Raw genomic sequence first — 14,140 nt, 5'->3', positions numbered from 1 at the left:
AAATATTTGATATTCGTAATTCGTTTCAAATAGCCGCTCAATATTTGACTATTCGAACGAATATCGAACCCTATTATAGTCTATGGGGAAAAATGCTTTGTTTCAGGGGATCCCACCATTCGACTCAGGATAGTCACCAAGTCCACTATGACACCTCAGCAAATGATGCCAACACCTCTGCAATGCAACTGGGACAGCAGAGCAAGCATGCCTGGGGGCATCTAACAATCCCACCATCACAGCCTATCAACTACACACTTTCTACACTCAAAAAAATCTCTATCAAAGTGGGAAAATACCTGGAAACCTTCTTTCTCCCCCAATTGGATGGACAGAAACCCAAATTTAAGCTAAAGAAATATTAACAAGCACCCCTTTAAATCATGTTGCCTATGACAACCACAGATGGAATAGGCAACTTTTCTGGCCCTTAACGTGAGCCCTTACAAATTAAGATAGAGGCCCATAAGCTGAGCTATCAGCAGAGATTGAGGCCTTTGATGGGACTCAGCCTTTTGCCAGCAGAGTTTTAGGCCCTTTAAGTTAGTTCAGCCTTGCACCAGCAGAGTTTTTTGCCCTTTGGGTGAGTTGAGCCTTGCACCAGCACGTGTCCTGTAACATCAGGTGGGCCCTAAGTTCTGCGCTTTGTACAAAGTTCCACTTGACCACCGACGCATAGACAAGTGCATGCGGCCAGGGACGGTACATCTCAATCACGGCACACTGGCTGAATGTAGTTGAGGCTGGGACTGGGTCGCAAACTGTGGCAGCCTGCCTTATCTCCCCGCCCAATATTCCTGGCAGGAGTGCTGAAACACCATCCTCCTCCTCCTCCGCTAAATTGACCCCAGTTACAAGCTGGAAACGCTGCAACACTGGCGTGGGGATACGTCAGCAGGCCGTGCTGAAGCTCATCAGCTTGGGGGACAGACTGCACACTGCCTCCGAGGACAGGGATGCCATCCTGGATGATATGGAAATGTTTTTTTCCCCACTGCACCTAGGGCCAGGCATTTTTGTCGTGTGAGAAAATGGACGGAACCTGGTAGCAGCTTTAGAGCTTGCCAGCCTCCAACACGGTCCATGCTTGGCCCACGTTTTCAACTTATTGGTGCAACGGTTTCTAACAACGTACCCCAATGTACACAAGCTACTGGTTAGAGTGCAGCACTTATGCACCCACTTTGGCAAGTCTACAGTAGCTGCTGCTAGCCTCAATACACTCCAGAAACGCCTACATTTGCCCGAAGCACCGGCTGTTGTGTGAGGTCACCACACGCTGAAACCCTAGATACCATATGTTGAGCAGGGTGTGTGAGCAGCAGAGACCTTTGATGGAGTTCCATCTCCAAAACCCAAGGGTTCAACAAAGTCAGCTCCCTCAGTTTCTGTACCATGAGTTTCCATGGGTGGAAGACTTATGTGAAATCCTATCCCATCCTTTCCACTGGACAAGAAACATTAGCATGCGCTAATCACGGTTCCTGATATGACAGCTGCGTTAAGCAGGGTGCAGGGTACAACGCAGACCAGGCCCGAGCACCAGGAACAGGTGTTACAATGGCTAGCGGATAATGCTTCCAGCTGCTTTTACACCAGCCAGTCAGCCACTACCTGCAGTCCTGTTCATACCCAACCCTCCTTCCTCCCAACATGGCCAATCTTCCCAACAGAGTCATTCCACCCTTGCCTACTCCCAGGATCTCTTTTCAGGTCCTTTTACTGTCTGTCCCTCTGTTGAACCACTTCCCGAATTACAGGAGCTACCAGACGATTTTGTGTGTACTGATGCCCAAACACTGGAGCATCCGCCATCACCTGGCGATTTAGTGGTTGTGGACCTGCAACCAGCATTTTCCATCCTCAGTGATGATGATGAGACACAGTTGCCATCAGGACAGGCTGTTGTCATGTGCGGTTTGCAGTAAGAGGAGAGTGAGCAATTGGAAGAGGAGTTGGTGGATGATGAGGCCACCAACCTTAAATTAACAGGGGTGATGTATAGCGGGGAAAGCAGTGTAGATGTGGAGGCAAGCTAAGCAGGAATAAAGGTGGCTAGTGGCAGAGGCATGGACTGTGGTGGTGTCTAGGGGTTAAAGCAGTGTAGATGTGGAGGTAAGTTAAGCAGGAAAAAAGGTGGCTAGAGGCAGAGGCATGGACTGGGGTGATGTCTAGGGGCGAAAGCAGTGTAGATGTGGAGGCAAGCTAAAAAGGTAGCTAGAGGCAGAGGCATGTCCAGAGGCAGCAAGGCCAAAGATATTCCATGTGCTCGCCACTCATGCAAAACTCGCCCATGTTGCCAGACTTATGCGAGATCTCCTTGTGTCTTTGAGGAGTCCACCAAGACGATGCACTCGTGAGTGTAACAATCCTGCTCCTGTGTGTGATGCAAGAATTCCTCCTCGCCATCAGGGATAACGCATTGTACACTGAGGAGTCGGGCATAGGAGCAGAACCTACCAGCAGGATAGTCAGTGCACACTCCTATCTGCTTCACAGCGTATATTGGTGGGGGAAGAGGAGGATGACGAAGTGGCAGATGATCTCATTGTCACACAGGAGGCTAGCGTCACCCCCTGGCCAAACTACCGCCACTGAGGTGCCTAGTGTCACCAGTTCCATAACAAATTTAGTGCGGTTTACATACTTTGCAAGTCGAAACTGAGTAGGGGCTCTGAAAAGAGCAACCTCACCACCTTTTGCATGCGCTGTCATTTGGAAGGCAAGCCCTGGGCTCAGTGGGAGAGAGCAAACGCAGGACAATCGTCACCCGGCGTTGCCGACACTGACTCTTCCACTGTTTACAGTGCTGGTGCTGGAATCCAGACCACCAGCCTGGACACCTCCACATCTGCCTCTGACACTTTGGGGAGTACACCCTCATTCACCCTTTTTGCCTGCACCATCATGCGCTTCTTCCAAGCCACTCCCCATCTCTCAGGAGTTTCATTGCAGGCAGAAGTACAGCACAAGACACCCACATGCCCAAGCCTTCAACAGCCTCATCTCAAAACTGGTGGCCCTGGAGATGTTGGCATTTATGCTAGTGGAGACTCAGGCCTTCCGTCACCTCGCTATGCTGCCCCTAGCCGTCGCTACTTATCTTGGTGTGACGTACCCGACTTGCGACAGCACGTGTCCCATAACATCAGTCGGGCCCTGAGTTCCATGCTTTGCTCTAAGGTGCAATTGACCACCAACGCATGGACAAGCGCATGCGAACAGGGACGCTACATCTCACTCACGGCACACTGGGTGACTGTAGTCAAGGCTGGGACCCTCTCACAAACCCTCGTTCTCTGACGTAACATTGACCCCAGCTGCAAGCTGGAAATGCTGCAGCACTGGCGTGGGAAGACATCAGCAGGCCATGCTGAAGCTCATCAGCTTGCCCGACAGAACACACACTGCACTCGAGGTGAGCGATGCCATCCTGGATGATGAGGCAATATGGTTTTCTCCGCTGCACCTGGGCCCAGGCATGTTTGCGTATGTGATAATGGCCGGAACCTGCTAGCAGATCTGGATTGACCAAAAATTAGATTGAGCTGATATAGCTTGACTGAATTGATGTGTCCCCTACTTAGCTTTGGGGGGGTAGACCCTTAAAAATTGGATTGAGCGGATATAGCTTCACTGAATTGCTGTGTATCCCTGGTAGGTTTTGGGGGGTACAGCATTAAAAAATTTGATTGAGCTTATATAGCGTGACTGAATTGCTGTGTGTCACACTTAGCTTTTGGCGGGTAGACCCCTAAAAATTGGATTGAGCTGATATAGCCTCATTAAATTGATGTGTCTCCCACCTAGGTTTTGGGGGTAAAAACCGTGGATATCTGGATTGATCGCCAAACTGCTCTTGGACGGTTGGGAGAAGTTGATCTTGGAGGACATTCTGGTACCATTCTTTATTCATGGCTGTGTTTTTAGGCAAGACTGTGAGAGAGCCGATTCCCTTGGCTGAGAAGCAACCCCACACATGAATGGTTTCAGGATACTTTACAGTTGGCATGAGACAAGACTGGTGGTAGCGCTCACCTCGTCTTCTCCGAATAAGCTGTTTTCCAGATGTCCCAAACAATCGAAAAGGGGATTAATCAGAGAAAATGACTTTACCCCAGTCCTCAGCAGTCCACTCCCTGTACCTTTTGCAGAATATCAGTCTGTCCCTGATGTTTTTTCTGGAGAGAAGTGGCTTCTTTGCTGCCCTCCTTGAGACCAGGCCTTTCTCCAAGAGTCTCTGCCTCTGTATATCGCTGGACTGAATTGCTCTTTCTCCCTGTTAGGTGTTTGGGGGGACACGGCTTGGAAAGCTGGATTGAACGTATATAACTGCAATGAATTGTTCCGTCTCCCTGTTTTGGGGGGAAAGCGGCTGCAAAGTTGTGTTGAACGTATATAGCTGCACTGAATTGCTCGGTATCCCTGTTAGGTGTTTTGGGGGAAAGCCTGTGGCAAGCTGGACTCCTCTCCCTGCAGTGTATAGCTCTGAAAAGAGACGTTATTTTTATTCAGTTTTTTCCTGCCTACTAGAAGCTAATGCCTATCTAGCCCTCAGCAGATATGTTTCTCTCCCTATCTCTCACCGCAAATCTGACAAATATGGCGGTCGCTGTTCTTATAAATGGGAGGTTACATGTTTTCGGCAGCTAACGGGTTTTTAAAATTTTTTTTCAATACCTACGTTGTCGTAGTTCCTGTCCCACCTCACCTGCACAGTTTTTGGTGCAAAAAACATGCCAGGGAAGGTGGGAGGGGATACCAATTTTTACTGCATATGCCGCGTGGTATTCGATTGGAAACAAATACCTCGAACGGCCTGATATTTGATCAAATACCTATTCAATCGAATGGTGTTCGCTCATCTCTAGTTATTAATTTTGAAACTGGGGATGGAATATATGAAAAAAGTCACCACATATTAACATTCAAACTACCTTGCGCCCTCAAAGTTGAAAAGGACCTTTCACCATCTCCACCACTTCCAGCTCTTTGCATTCTTTAAATAGGCATTACTTCACTGATTCTATCACAGTTGGAATTTTTTCTCTAGTTCCAACATTCAATCAGCGCAGTTGGTTTGGTGGCTATTATGCTAATTAGGCTCTTTTCTGTCAAGCGGGTGGTGACAGGCAGAAGCAAGCAACATGCATAATTGCCTCTGTCCAATCATTGGTAGACAGTGTCAGAGATCTGAATCACATCCCTTTGTTCCTCCCTGAAATCAAGAGTCTAATTATCTTATCAGAAAGAGCTTGACCTGGTGGAAATGGTAAAAAGTCCTCTTTAAAAGAAAAGATATGGAGGTTAAAACATTTCATTATTGTATGTTGTAGGTTGATTTTGGATTTGCAAAGAAAATTTTTCCTGGCCAAAAAACATGGACCTTCTGTGGGACACCAGAATACGTGGCTCCAGAAGTAATTTTAAACAAGGGCCACAGTTTTAGTGTGGATTTCTGGTCACTTGGAATACTACTATATGAATTGCTCACAGGAAGGTAAGTTCTTTTGTATTTTACATGAAGTAGTAATACAGTCAGACATGTAATTTATGATAGTTTTATCTGTTATATGTTTTTATGGCATAATTTGTTTATTTTTCTATAGGTTGTAATTAGAGATGAGCAAACAGTAAAATATTCGATATTCGTTTCGAATAGCCCCTCAATATTCGACTATTCGAACGAATATAAAACCCCATTATAGTCTATAGGGAAAAAATGCTCGTTTCAGGGGATCCCACTCTTCGACTCATCAAGTCCACTATGACAACCCAGGAAATGATGCCAACACCCTGGAATGCAACTGGGACAGCAGGGGAAGCATACCTGGGGGCATCTAACAAGCCCAAGTCACTGTATTGCGTCGGGATCCCTGTCATATCTGCGATATCTGCATTGACCAGCGTTGATTGGCCGAATGCCATACAGAGTACAGCATTCGGCCAATCAACGCTGGTTCTGCCGGAGGAGGCGGAGTCTAAGATCAGTCCACAGCAGTCTCCATTCTGGTCTGATCTTAGACTCCACCTCCTCACAGACGAGTCTCCGGCAGTCTCCGGCAGAACCTGTACTCTGTATGGCATTCAGCCAATCAACACTGGTCAATGCATTCCTATGGGAAAAAATCAGCTCGCGCATATCGCAAGCTGACAGCGATCCCGACCAGATAGAGCCCCAAAGAGCTGAGTGAGTGACATTCCCACCTAAATAAAGGTAATCCCTAGCTAACCCTGCCTGTACATCTGTCCCTGTCTCACAGTCACATACTTCACAGTCTCAAATTAACCGAATGTTAAATCCACCATTCGTATAAATTGGAGGTCACCTGATTTAGCCAGCCAATTACTTTTTCCGATTTTTTTTCGATGCCTCCGTTGTCGTAGTTCCTGTCCCACTTCCCCTGCGCAGTTATTGGTGCAAAAAAAGCACCAGGGAAGGTGGGAGGGGATACAAATTTTTAGTGCGTTTGCCTCGTGGTATTCGATTGTAATAGAATACCTCAAACGGCCTGATATTCGATCGAATATCTATTCAATCAAACAGTGTTCGCTCATCTCTAGTTGTAATCTGTCCTTCTCAGTTGACTAAAGCAGAGGTCCCCAATGACTGGGTTGTGGATCACTTAGTACCAGCACAGCCTGATTATTGTGGACCTTAGTAGGCTAATAGGAGTTGGTTGATACTCCCTGCTGCGTAGAGGTTACACCAGCAGATCACTTTCCACTTACCTGGTTACTAATGCAGCTCCTGAGATCTGCTATTGCACACGGGATGTGTACATGTATTCTGCTTCCAGAACCTGTGCTAAGGTGCTGCTGGGGCCAGAGAGAAGAATAGAAGATGCATACATCCTGTATACAATAACAGGTGACAGGAGCTGCATTAGTGATCTGTAAGTATAATGTAATTGTAATTATAGTAACAGTATGTGGGGCTATTACCCATGGGAGACACTGCAGGAAGGCAGGAATGTAATGGACCTGAGAACGTCAGACTGTTTCTAGAACTTAGCTAAAATTGAGCAATTCTGGCACAATCTCAAGTATTGGCCCTATGGAACGCCCATTTTAAGAGGGGATGGATGGTGACTCACCCATCTTCAAAGAGAGTTGGTAGCTGTTGTTTAACAACGGTAAATGGTAGCATGTATCTTCCTCCTCTAGGGTTAGTCTCAAAGGTAAAACAAGGACCAATGTTGTTCTAATTAAGAAAATCCACCATTTGACCAAATTGAGTATCTGACCCCTCCAGATGACCAATAGAGAGTGCTCCCACCAGTCATTGCCATTTCTTGACCTCAGTATTTCTAAGTTTAGTGGATACATACTACCATATGTAAATAGGGGCCATTATCTGCTGGTGTAATTCAGCTAGTAACAGCCAATTTGAAAAAAAAAAAGCAGGTCCTAAGGTCACAGGTTCTGTAGCAGCCCCTTTGGCTGGTATTGCAGTAGTTCTGCCACTGGTCTAACCTCTGGTAACCCTACTGATCCTGAGGATGAAGGGTCTGCAGTAGGGATGAGCCGATCTTGAGTTTTCAGGATCGATTTTAAAATCCGATTTTTGATCATTTTCCATCCGATCCCGATCCCAATTCCACTCCTAATGCAAGTGAATGGGATTATTTTAGTTTTTTTTTTTTTTTTTAAGATGAAAAGTTGCCAAAAAATACATACAAGTTCGTAGAATGCATAGAAAGAGCAAGGGAACACTTAAATGGCAAGGTGTGTTTGCACAGGCAGTTTTCAAATGCTGAGACGTTGCCAGCCCGAGAAAAATGCAAGAGTAAGGTCAATGCTTCTCTATGGGAAAAGTCACTTTTTGCATAGTGCGAGCTGCCAACTTACCCGAACAGTATTTGATCGGCTGTGATGATGATGCCGGCCACCAATCAAAAACATTTTTATGACCACTAATGCAGAAGGTTTCTGCATTAGTGGTCATATCCATGGCAACCGATCAAGATAAAAGACTGTCACCACTAAGAAAGTTAGAGAAAATGTTTAAAACTTTGCAGAATTTTTAATTACTTATATTTGCAAAAATGTTTAACCCCTTAGTGACCAGCCTATTTTAGACCTTAATGACCAAGCCAAATTTTGGAAATTTGCCCTGTGTGACTTTATCAGTGAATAATTCTGTAACAGTGTAGCGTATCCAAGCGATTCTGATATTGTTTTTTCGTGACATGTTGTACTTTACTGAGAAGGTAAAATTAGACTGATATAACTTGTGTAAATTTATGAAAAAACTCGCAAATGCTGAAAATTTTGAAATTTTTTCAATGTTTTCCATTTTCAGCTGTGATATCTCACATATGCACAATAATACAGGGCAAAAAAATTACTAGTTATATATTTCCAAATGTTCCTTTTGTGTTTCAAGCATATTTGAAATAATTTTAGCATATTTGAGTAATTTAGACAATTTAGAAGTTTATCAAGTTTATAAGCAAATTTTGGAAATTTTGAGTTTGTGATTTTTTCCTGTACCAAGCTATGTTTGCAGACAAGAATAGGTGACATAATGACAGAACCTCCCATTAAATGACCCAATTTGTAAAACTAGACCCCTTCAGGTATTCTTTGAGGGGTATAGTGAGCATTTTGATCAAACAAATATTGTTTTGCAAGAATTATTACAAATGATGAAAAAAATTACATTTTCATTTTCTTCAAATATGTGTCATTTTAAAACCAGTTTTTTTGCACACAACACATCAAAAAGAAGAAACACACCCCAAAATATATCACCCCACTTCTCCCGTGTTAAAAAATGTACACTTTGTGGCCTTAGTCCTATGTAAGCATGTACAGTAGGGCCTAAGAGGTAGGGAAGGCCAAATGGATTTCAAAGCACAAATTTGGCTTGCAGATATTTTAGGCCCATTGCACATTTGAACAAGATTTGAGTTACCAAAGCAATTGAAACCCCCCATAAATTACCCCATTTTATAAACTAGACCCCTTAAGGTATTCATTGAGGGGTATAGTGAGTACTTTGACCCCATATGTTTTTAGAAAATTTGCGTCAAACAAAAAAAATGTCATTTTGTTACACAAAAGTGTCATTTTATAGGCAGTTTTTTTGCGCATAACACATGAAAATGAAGAAAAAACACTCCAAAATAGATGGCCCCATTTCTCCTGTGTTCAAAAATGTACACTTTGTGGCCTTAGTTCTATGTACGGATGCCCGGTAGGGCCCAAAAAGAAGGGAGCACCAACTGGATTTCAAGACACAATTTTTGCTTCCAAATGTTTCAGGCCCATTGCGCATTCAAGCAAGATTTGAGTTACCTAAACAATTGAAACCCCCCATAAATGACACCATTTCATAAACTAGACCCCTTGAGGTATTCATTGAGGGGTATAGTGAGTATTTTGACCCCATAGGTTTTAAAAGAATTTGTGTCAAACAAAAAATTGTCATATTCTTTACACAAAAGAGTCATTTTAAAGGCAGTTTTTTTGCACACAAGGCATGAAAATAAAGAAAAACACCCCAAAATAGATGGCCCCATTTCTCCCGTGTTCAAAAATGTACACTTTGTGGCCTTAATCCTATGTACGGACGCACGGTAGGGCCCAAAAAGATGGGAGCACCAACTGGATTTCAAGACACAAATTTTGTTTCCAAATGTTTCAGGCCCATTGCGCATTCAAGCAAGATTTGAGTTACCTAAACAATTGAAACCCCCCATAAATGACACCATTTCATAAACTAGACCCCTTGAGGTATTCATTGAGGGGTATAGTGAGTATTTTGACCCCATAGGTTTTAAAAGAATTTGTGTCAAACAAAAAATTGTCATATTCTTTACACAAAAGAGTCATTTTAAAGGCAGTTTTTTTGCACACAAGGCATGAAAATAAAGAAAAACACCCCAAAATAGATGGCCCCATTTCTCCCGTGTTCAAAAATGTACACTTTGTGGCCTTAATCCTATGTACGGACGCACGGTAGGGCCCAAAAAGATGGGAGCACCAACTGGATTTCAAGACACAAATTTTGTTTGCAGATATTTTAGGCCCATTGCACATTCAAACAAGATTTACGTTACCAAAACAATTGAAAACCCCCATAAATGACCGCATTTTATAAACTAGACCCCTTAAGGTATTAATTGAGGAGTATAGTGAGTATTTTGACTCTATAGCCTTTTCACAGATTTTACTAACCTTGGGATGTGTAGGTTAAAAATTACTAAAATGTCCCTTTATCCCCAAAGTTTTCATTTTCACAAGGGGTTAAATGAGAAAAAGCCCCCCACATTTTGTTACACAATTTCTCCTGAACACGGCAATACCCCATATGTGGCCATAATCTGCTGTATGGGGACATGGTGGGGCTCAGAATGGAAAGAGCGCTATTTGGGTTTTGGAGGGCAGATTTTCCTGGAATAGTTTTCAGGTGCCATGTCGCATTTGCTGAACCCCTAAAGTATCAATACAATGGAAACCCCTCAAATGTGACCCCATTTTAAAAACTACACCCATCAAGGAATGTATCAAGGTGTATTATCACTCTGAGACTAAAAATGCTTCCCAAAAATTAATGTACAAAATGAAAATTGAAATTTTGAAAGAAATCTGCCATTTCGGTGCCCAATACGTTGCCCCCACTTTGTGTTGTCAGAGACCAGCACTCCTAAAACTATTAAGGGGCCATCCCAAGGGTCAAAAAATTATATATGTGGGTGTAAACTGCTGCTTGGGAACACAGCAGGGCTCAGAAGGGAAGGAGCAGTGCGCTTTTTAGCTTTTGGGGTACAGATTTAGAGGGAACCTCTGGGCGCCATGATGTTTTTGCAGAGCCCTGGAGGTTCCAGTAAACTGGAATTCCCTAAGAAGTGACCCCATTTTGTAGCGGCAATTTTAGGGTCTCGGCAAATATGACATGGTGTCCAAACACCAACAATCTAAATCTGCACTCCAAAAGCACATAGCGCTCCTTCACATCTGCGCCCTGCTGTGTAACCAAATGGCGGTGTATGCCCACATGTATGACACTGGTGTACCCCGGATAACGGACTTAATGCCATATGTGGGTAGAATCGGCTGTTTGGGCACAGCCGGGCACAGAAGGGAAGGAGCGCTATTTTGTTTTTTGGCGCACAGTTTGGTTTTTGGACATCACTTTTGCAAAGACCCTGAATTGCCAATAAAGTGGAATCTGCAGACATGTCACCCCATTTTGGACACTAGCCCACTGATGGGATTTATCAAGTGGCGTAGCGAGCGCTTTTAACCCTTGAGGGTTGCATTTATTTAGTTTCCAGAAATCGCAACTGACAATGAGAAGTTAAAAATGAAATTTTTCCAGAGATTCGCCATTTCAGTATCTGATATGTTGTGCCCAACTTATATCAGCAGAGATACACACTCCAAAAATTGTTAAGTGGGTATCCCGGGCACAACAGCTTTCAGAGCGTTCATCTCTGATACAAGTCGGGCACAACATGTTACGCACAGAAATGACGTATTCCTGGAAAAATTGGTATTTTCACTTCTCACAATCAGCTTCGTATTCATTTATGGATAATAAGTTATAGCAACACTTGGGGGTTAAAAATGCTCTCTGTACCCCTGGATAAATCCTTCAGGGGTGTAGTTTCCAAAATAAGGTCACATATCAGGGGATTCCACTTTACTTTTCTGCAAAAGTGTCATGGCATCCAAAAACCAAACCGTCTGCGCTCCAAAAACCCAATAACCCTTCTTCCCTTCTGTGTCCAGCTGTGCCCTAATATCAGTTTATACCCACATATGACATTACGTACATTATCCCGGGTACACCAGTGTCATACATGTGTCATACCTGTGGCATAAACTGCAGTTTGGGCGCACAGCAGGGCGCAGAAGGGAAGGAGCACGATGCGGCTTTTGGAGTACAGATTCAGATGTTTGGTATCTGGACGCCATGTCATGTTTGTAGAGCCTGTAAGGTACCAGAAAAGTGGATTCCCCAAAGGAGTGACCCCATTTTGAAAACTGCACCCCTCAGGGGGTGTAGTGAGTATTAGTATCCCAGACGTGACTGCACAGCGGCTGGCGAAGAGGGAATATATAAGCTGTGCGGAGAACATTGCAAACACCTACTATGTCCCAGTAGCTCCTATGATTGGTCGAGTCACTTTGGGGGTCATTTCTGGTGTCCGTTCCCTCATAAGGTGTAAATATGGGGTGTCCCCTGATATACGCTTGCACAGCTTATACAGTCCTATGAAAAAGTTTGGGCACCCCTATTAATCTTAATCATTTTTTGTTCTAAATATTTTGGTGTTTGCAACAGCCATTTCAGTTTGATATATCTAATAACTGATGGACACAGTAATATTTCAGGATTGAAATGAGGTTTATTGTACTAACAGAAAATACGCAATATGCATTAAACCAAAATTTGACCGGTGCAAAAGTATGGGCACCCTTATCATTTTATTGATTTGAATTCCCCTAACTACTTTTTACTGACTTACTGAAGCACAAAATTGGTTTTGTAACCTCAGTGAGCTTTGAACTTCATAGCCAGATGTATCCAATCATAAGAAAAGGTATTTAAGGTGGCCAATTGCAAGTTGATCTCCTATTTGAATCTCCTCTGAAGAGTGGCATCATGGGCTACTCAAAACAACTCTCAAATGATCTGAAAACAAAGATTGTTCAACATAGTTGTTCAGGGGAAGGATACAAAAAGTTGTCTCAGAGATTTAACCTGTCAGTTTCCACTGTGAGGAACATAGTAAGGAAATGGAAGACCACAGGGACAGTTCTTGTTAAGCCCAGAAGTGGCAGGCCAAGAAAAATATCAGAAAGGCAGAGAAGAAGAATGGTGAGAACAGTCAAGGACAATCCACAGACCACCTCCAAAGAGCTGCAGCATCATCTTGCTGCAGATGGTGTCACTGTGCATCGGTCAACTATACAGCGCACTTTGCACAAATAGAAGCTGTATGGGAGAGTGATGAGAAAGAAGCCGTTTCTGCACGTACGCCACAAATAGAGTTGCCTGAGGTATGAAAAAGCACATTTGGACAAGGCAGCTTCATTTTGGAAACAAAAATTGAGTTGTTTGGTTATAAAAAAAGGCGTTATGCATGGCGTCCAAAAAGAAACAGCATTCCAAGAAAAACACATGCTACCCACTGTAAAATTTGGTGGAGGTTCCATCATGCATTGGGGCTGTGTGGCCAATGCCGGCATCGGGAATCTTGTTAAAGTTGAGAGTCGCATGGATTCCACTCTGTATCAGCAGATTCTTGAGAATAATGTTCAAGAATCAGTGACGAAGTTGAAGTTACGCCGGGGATGGATATTTCAGCAAGACAATGATCCAAAACACCGCTCCAAATCCTCAGGCATTCATGCAGAGGAACAATTACAATGTTCTGGAATGGGCATCCCAGTCCCCAGACCTGAATATCATTGAACATCTGTGGGATGATTTGAAGCGGGCTGTCCATGCTCGGCGACCATCTAACTTAACTGAACTTGAATTGTTTGTCCAAAATACCTTTATCCAGGATCCAGGAACTGATTAAAAGCTACAGGAAGCGACTAGAGACTGTTATCTTTGCAAAAGGAGGATCTACTAAATATTAATGTCACTTTTCTGTTGAGGTGCCCATACTTTTGCACCGGTCAAATTTTGGTTTAATGCATATTGCACATTTTCTGTTAGTACAATAAACCTCATTTCAATCCTGAAATATTACTGTGTCCATCAGTTATTAGATATATCAAACTGAAATGGCTGTTGCAAATACCAAAATATTTAGAACTAAAAATGATTAAGATTAATAGGGGTGCCCAAACTTTTTCATAGGACTGTATATTCCCTTCCTGCCGCAGCCAGTTGTATTCTAATGATTTGGCGATTTTTGCGGGTTTTTGTCTTCACATTGCTGGATGCTATATTTTCTTAATTTTTCTAGTGACGTGGCCATATAAGGGCTTGTTGTTTGCGGTATGAGGTATATTTTGTAATGACACCATTTTTGGGTGCTTACAATCTATTGAGTACATTTTATTAACTCTTTTTTTGCTGGATTTAAAAAAATAAAATCAATTCTGTCATTGAGTTTTCCCTTTTAAATTTTGCGCCATGCAGCGTACAGTATAAGTAACACGTGACCTT

At 43.4% G+C, this 14,140-nt stretch overlaps 1 protein-coding gene across 2 annotated transcripts in view; it reads left to right on the top strand.

The window, feature by feature from the left end:
• PRKG2 (protein kinase cGMP-dependent 2) overlaps window positions 1–14,140 on the top strand; it is a 118,426-nt gene that overhangs the window by 90,202 nt on the left and 14,084 nt on the right. For both annotated transcript variants that reach the window (XM_075283801.1, XM_075283791.1), the window contains exon 14: window positions 5,337–5,500. In XM_075283801.1, the coding sequence (XP_075139902.1) occupies window positions 5,337–5,500 (164 nt within the window). The remainder of the gene's footprint in view (window positions 1–5,336; window positions 5,501–14,140) is intronic.

This window comes from Leptodactylus fuscus, chromosome 1 (genome assembly GCF_031893055.1).
Source record: "Leptodactylus fuscus isolate aLepFus1 chromosome 1, aLepFus1.hap2, whole genome shotgun sequence".
Lineage (NCBI taxonomy): Eukaryota > Metazoa > Chordata > Amphibia > Anura > Leptodactylidae > Leptodactylus > Leptodactylus fuscus.
The sequence above is the reverse complement of the archived record's forward strand: the minus strand, read 5'-3'. Positions and strand labels throughout refer to the sequence as shown.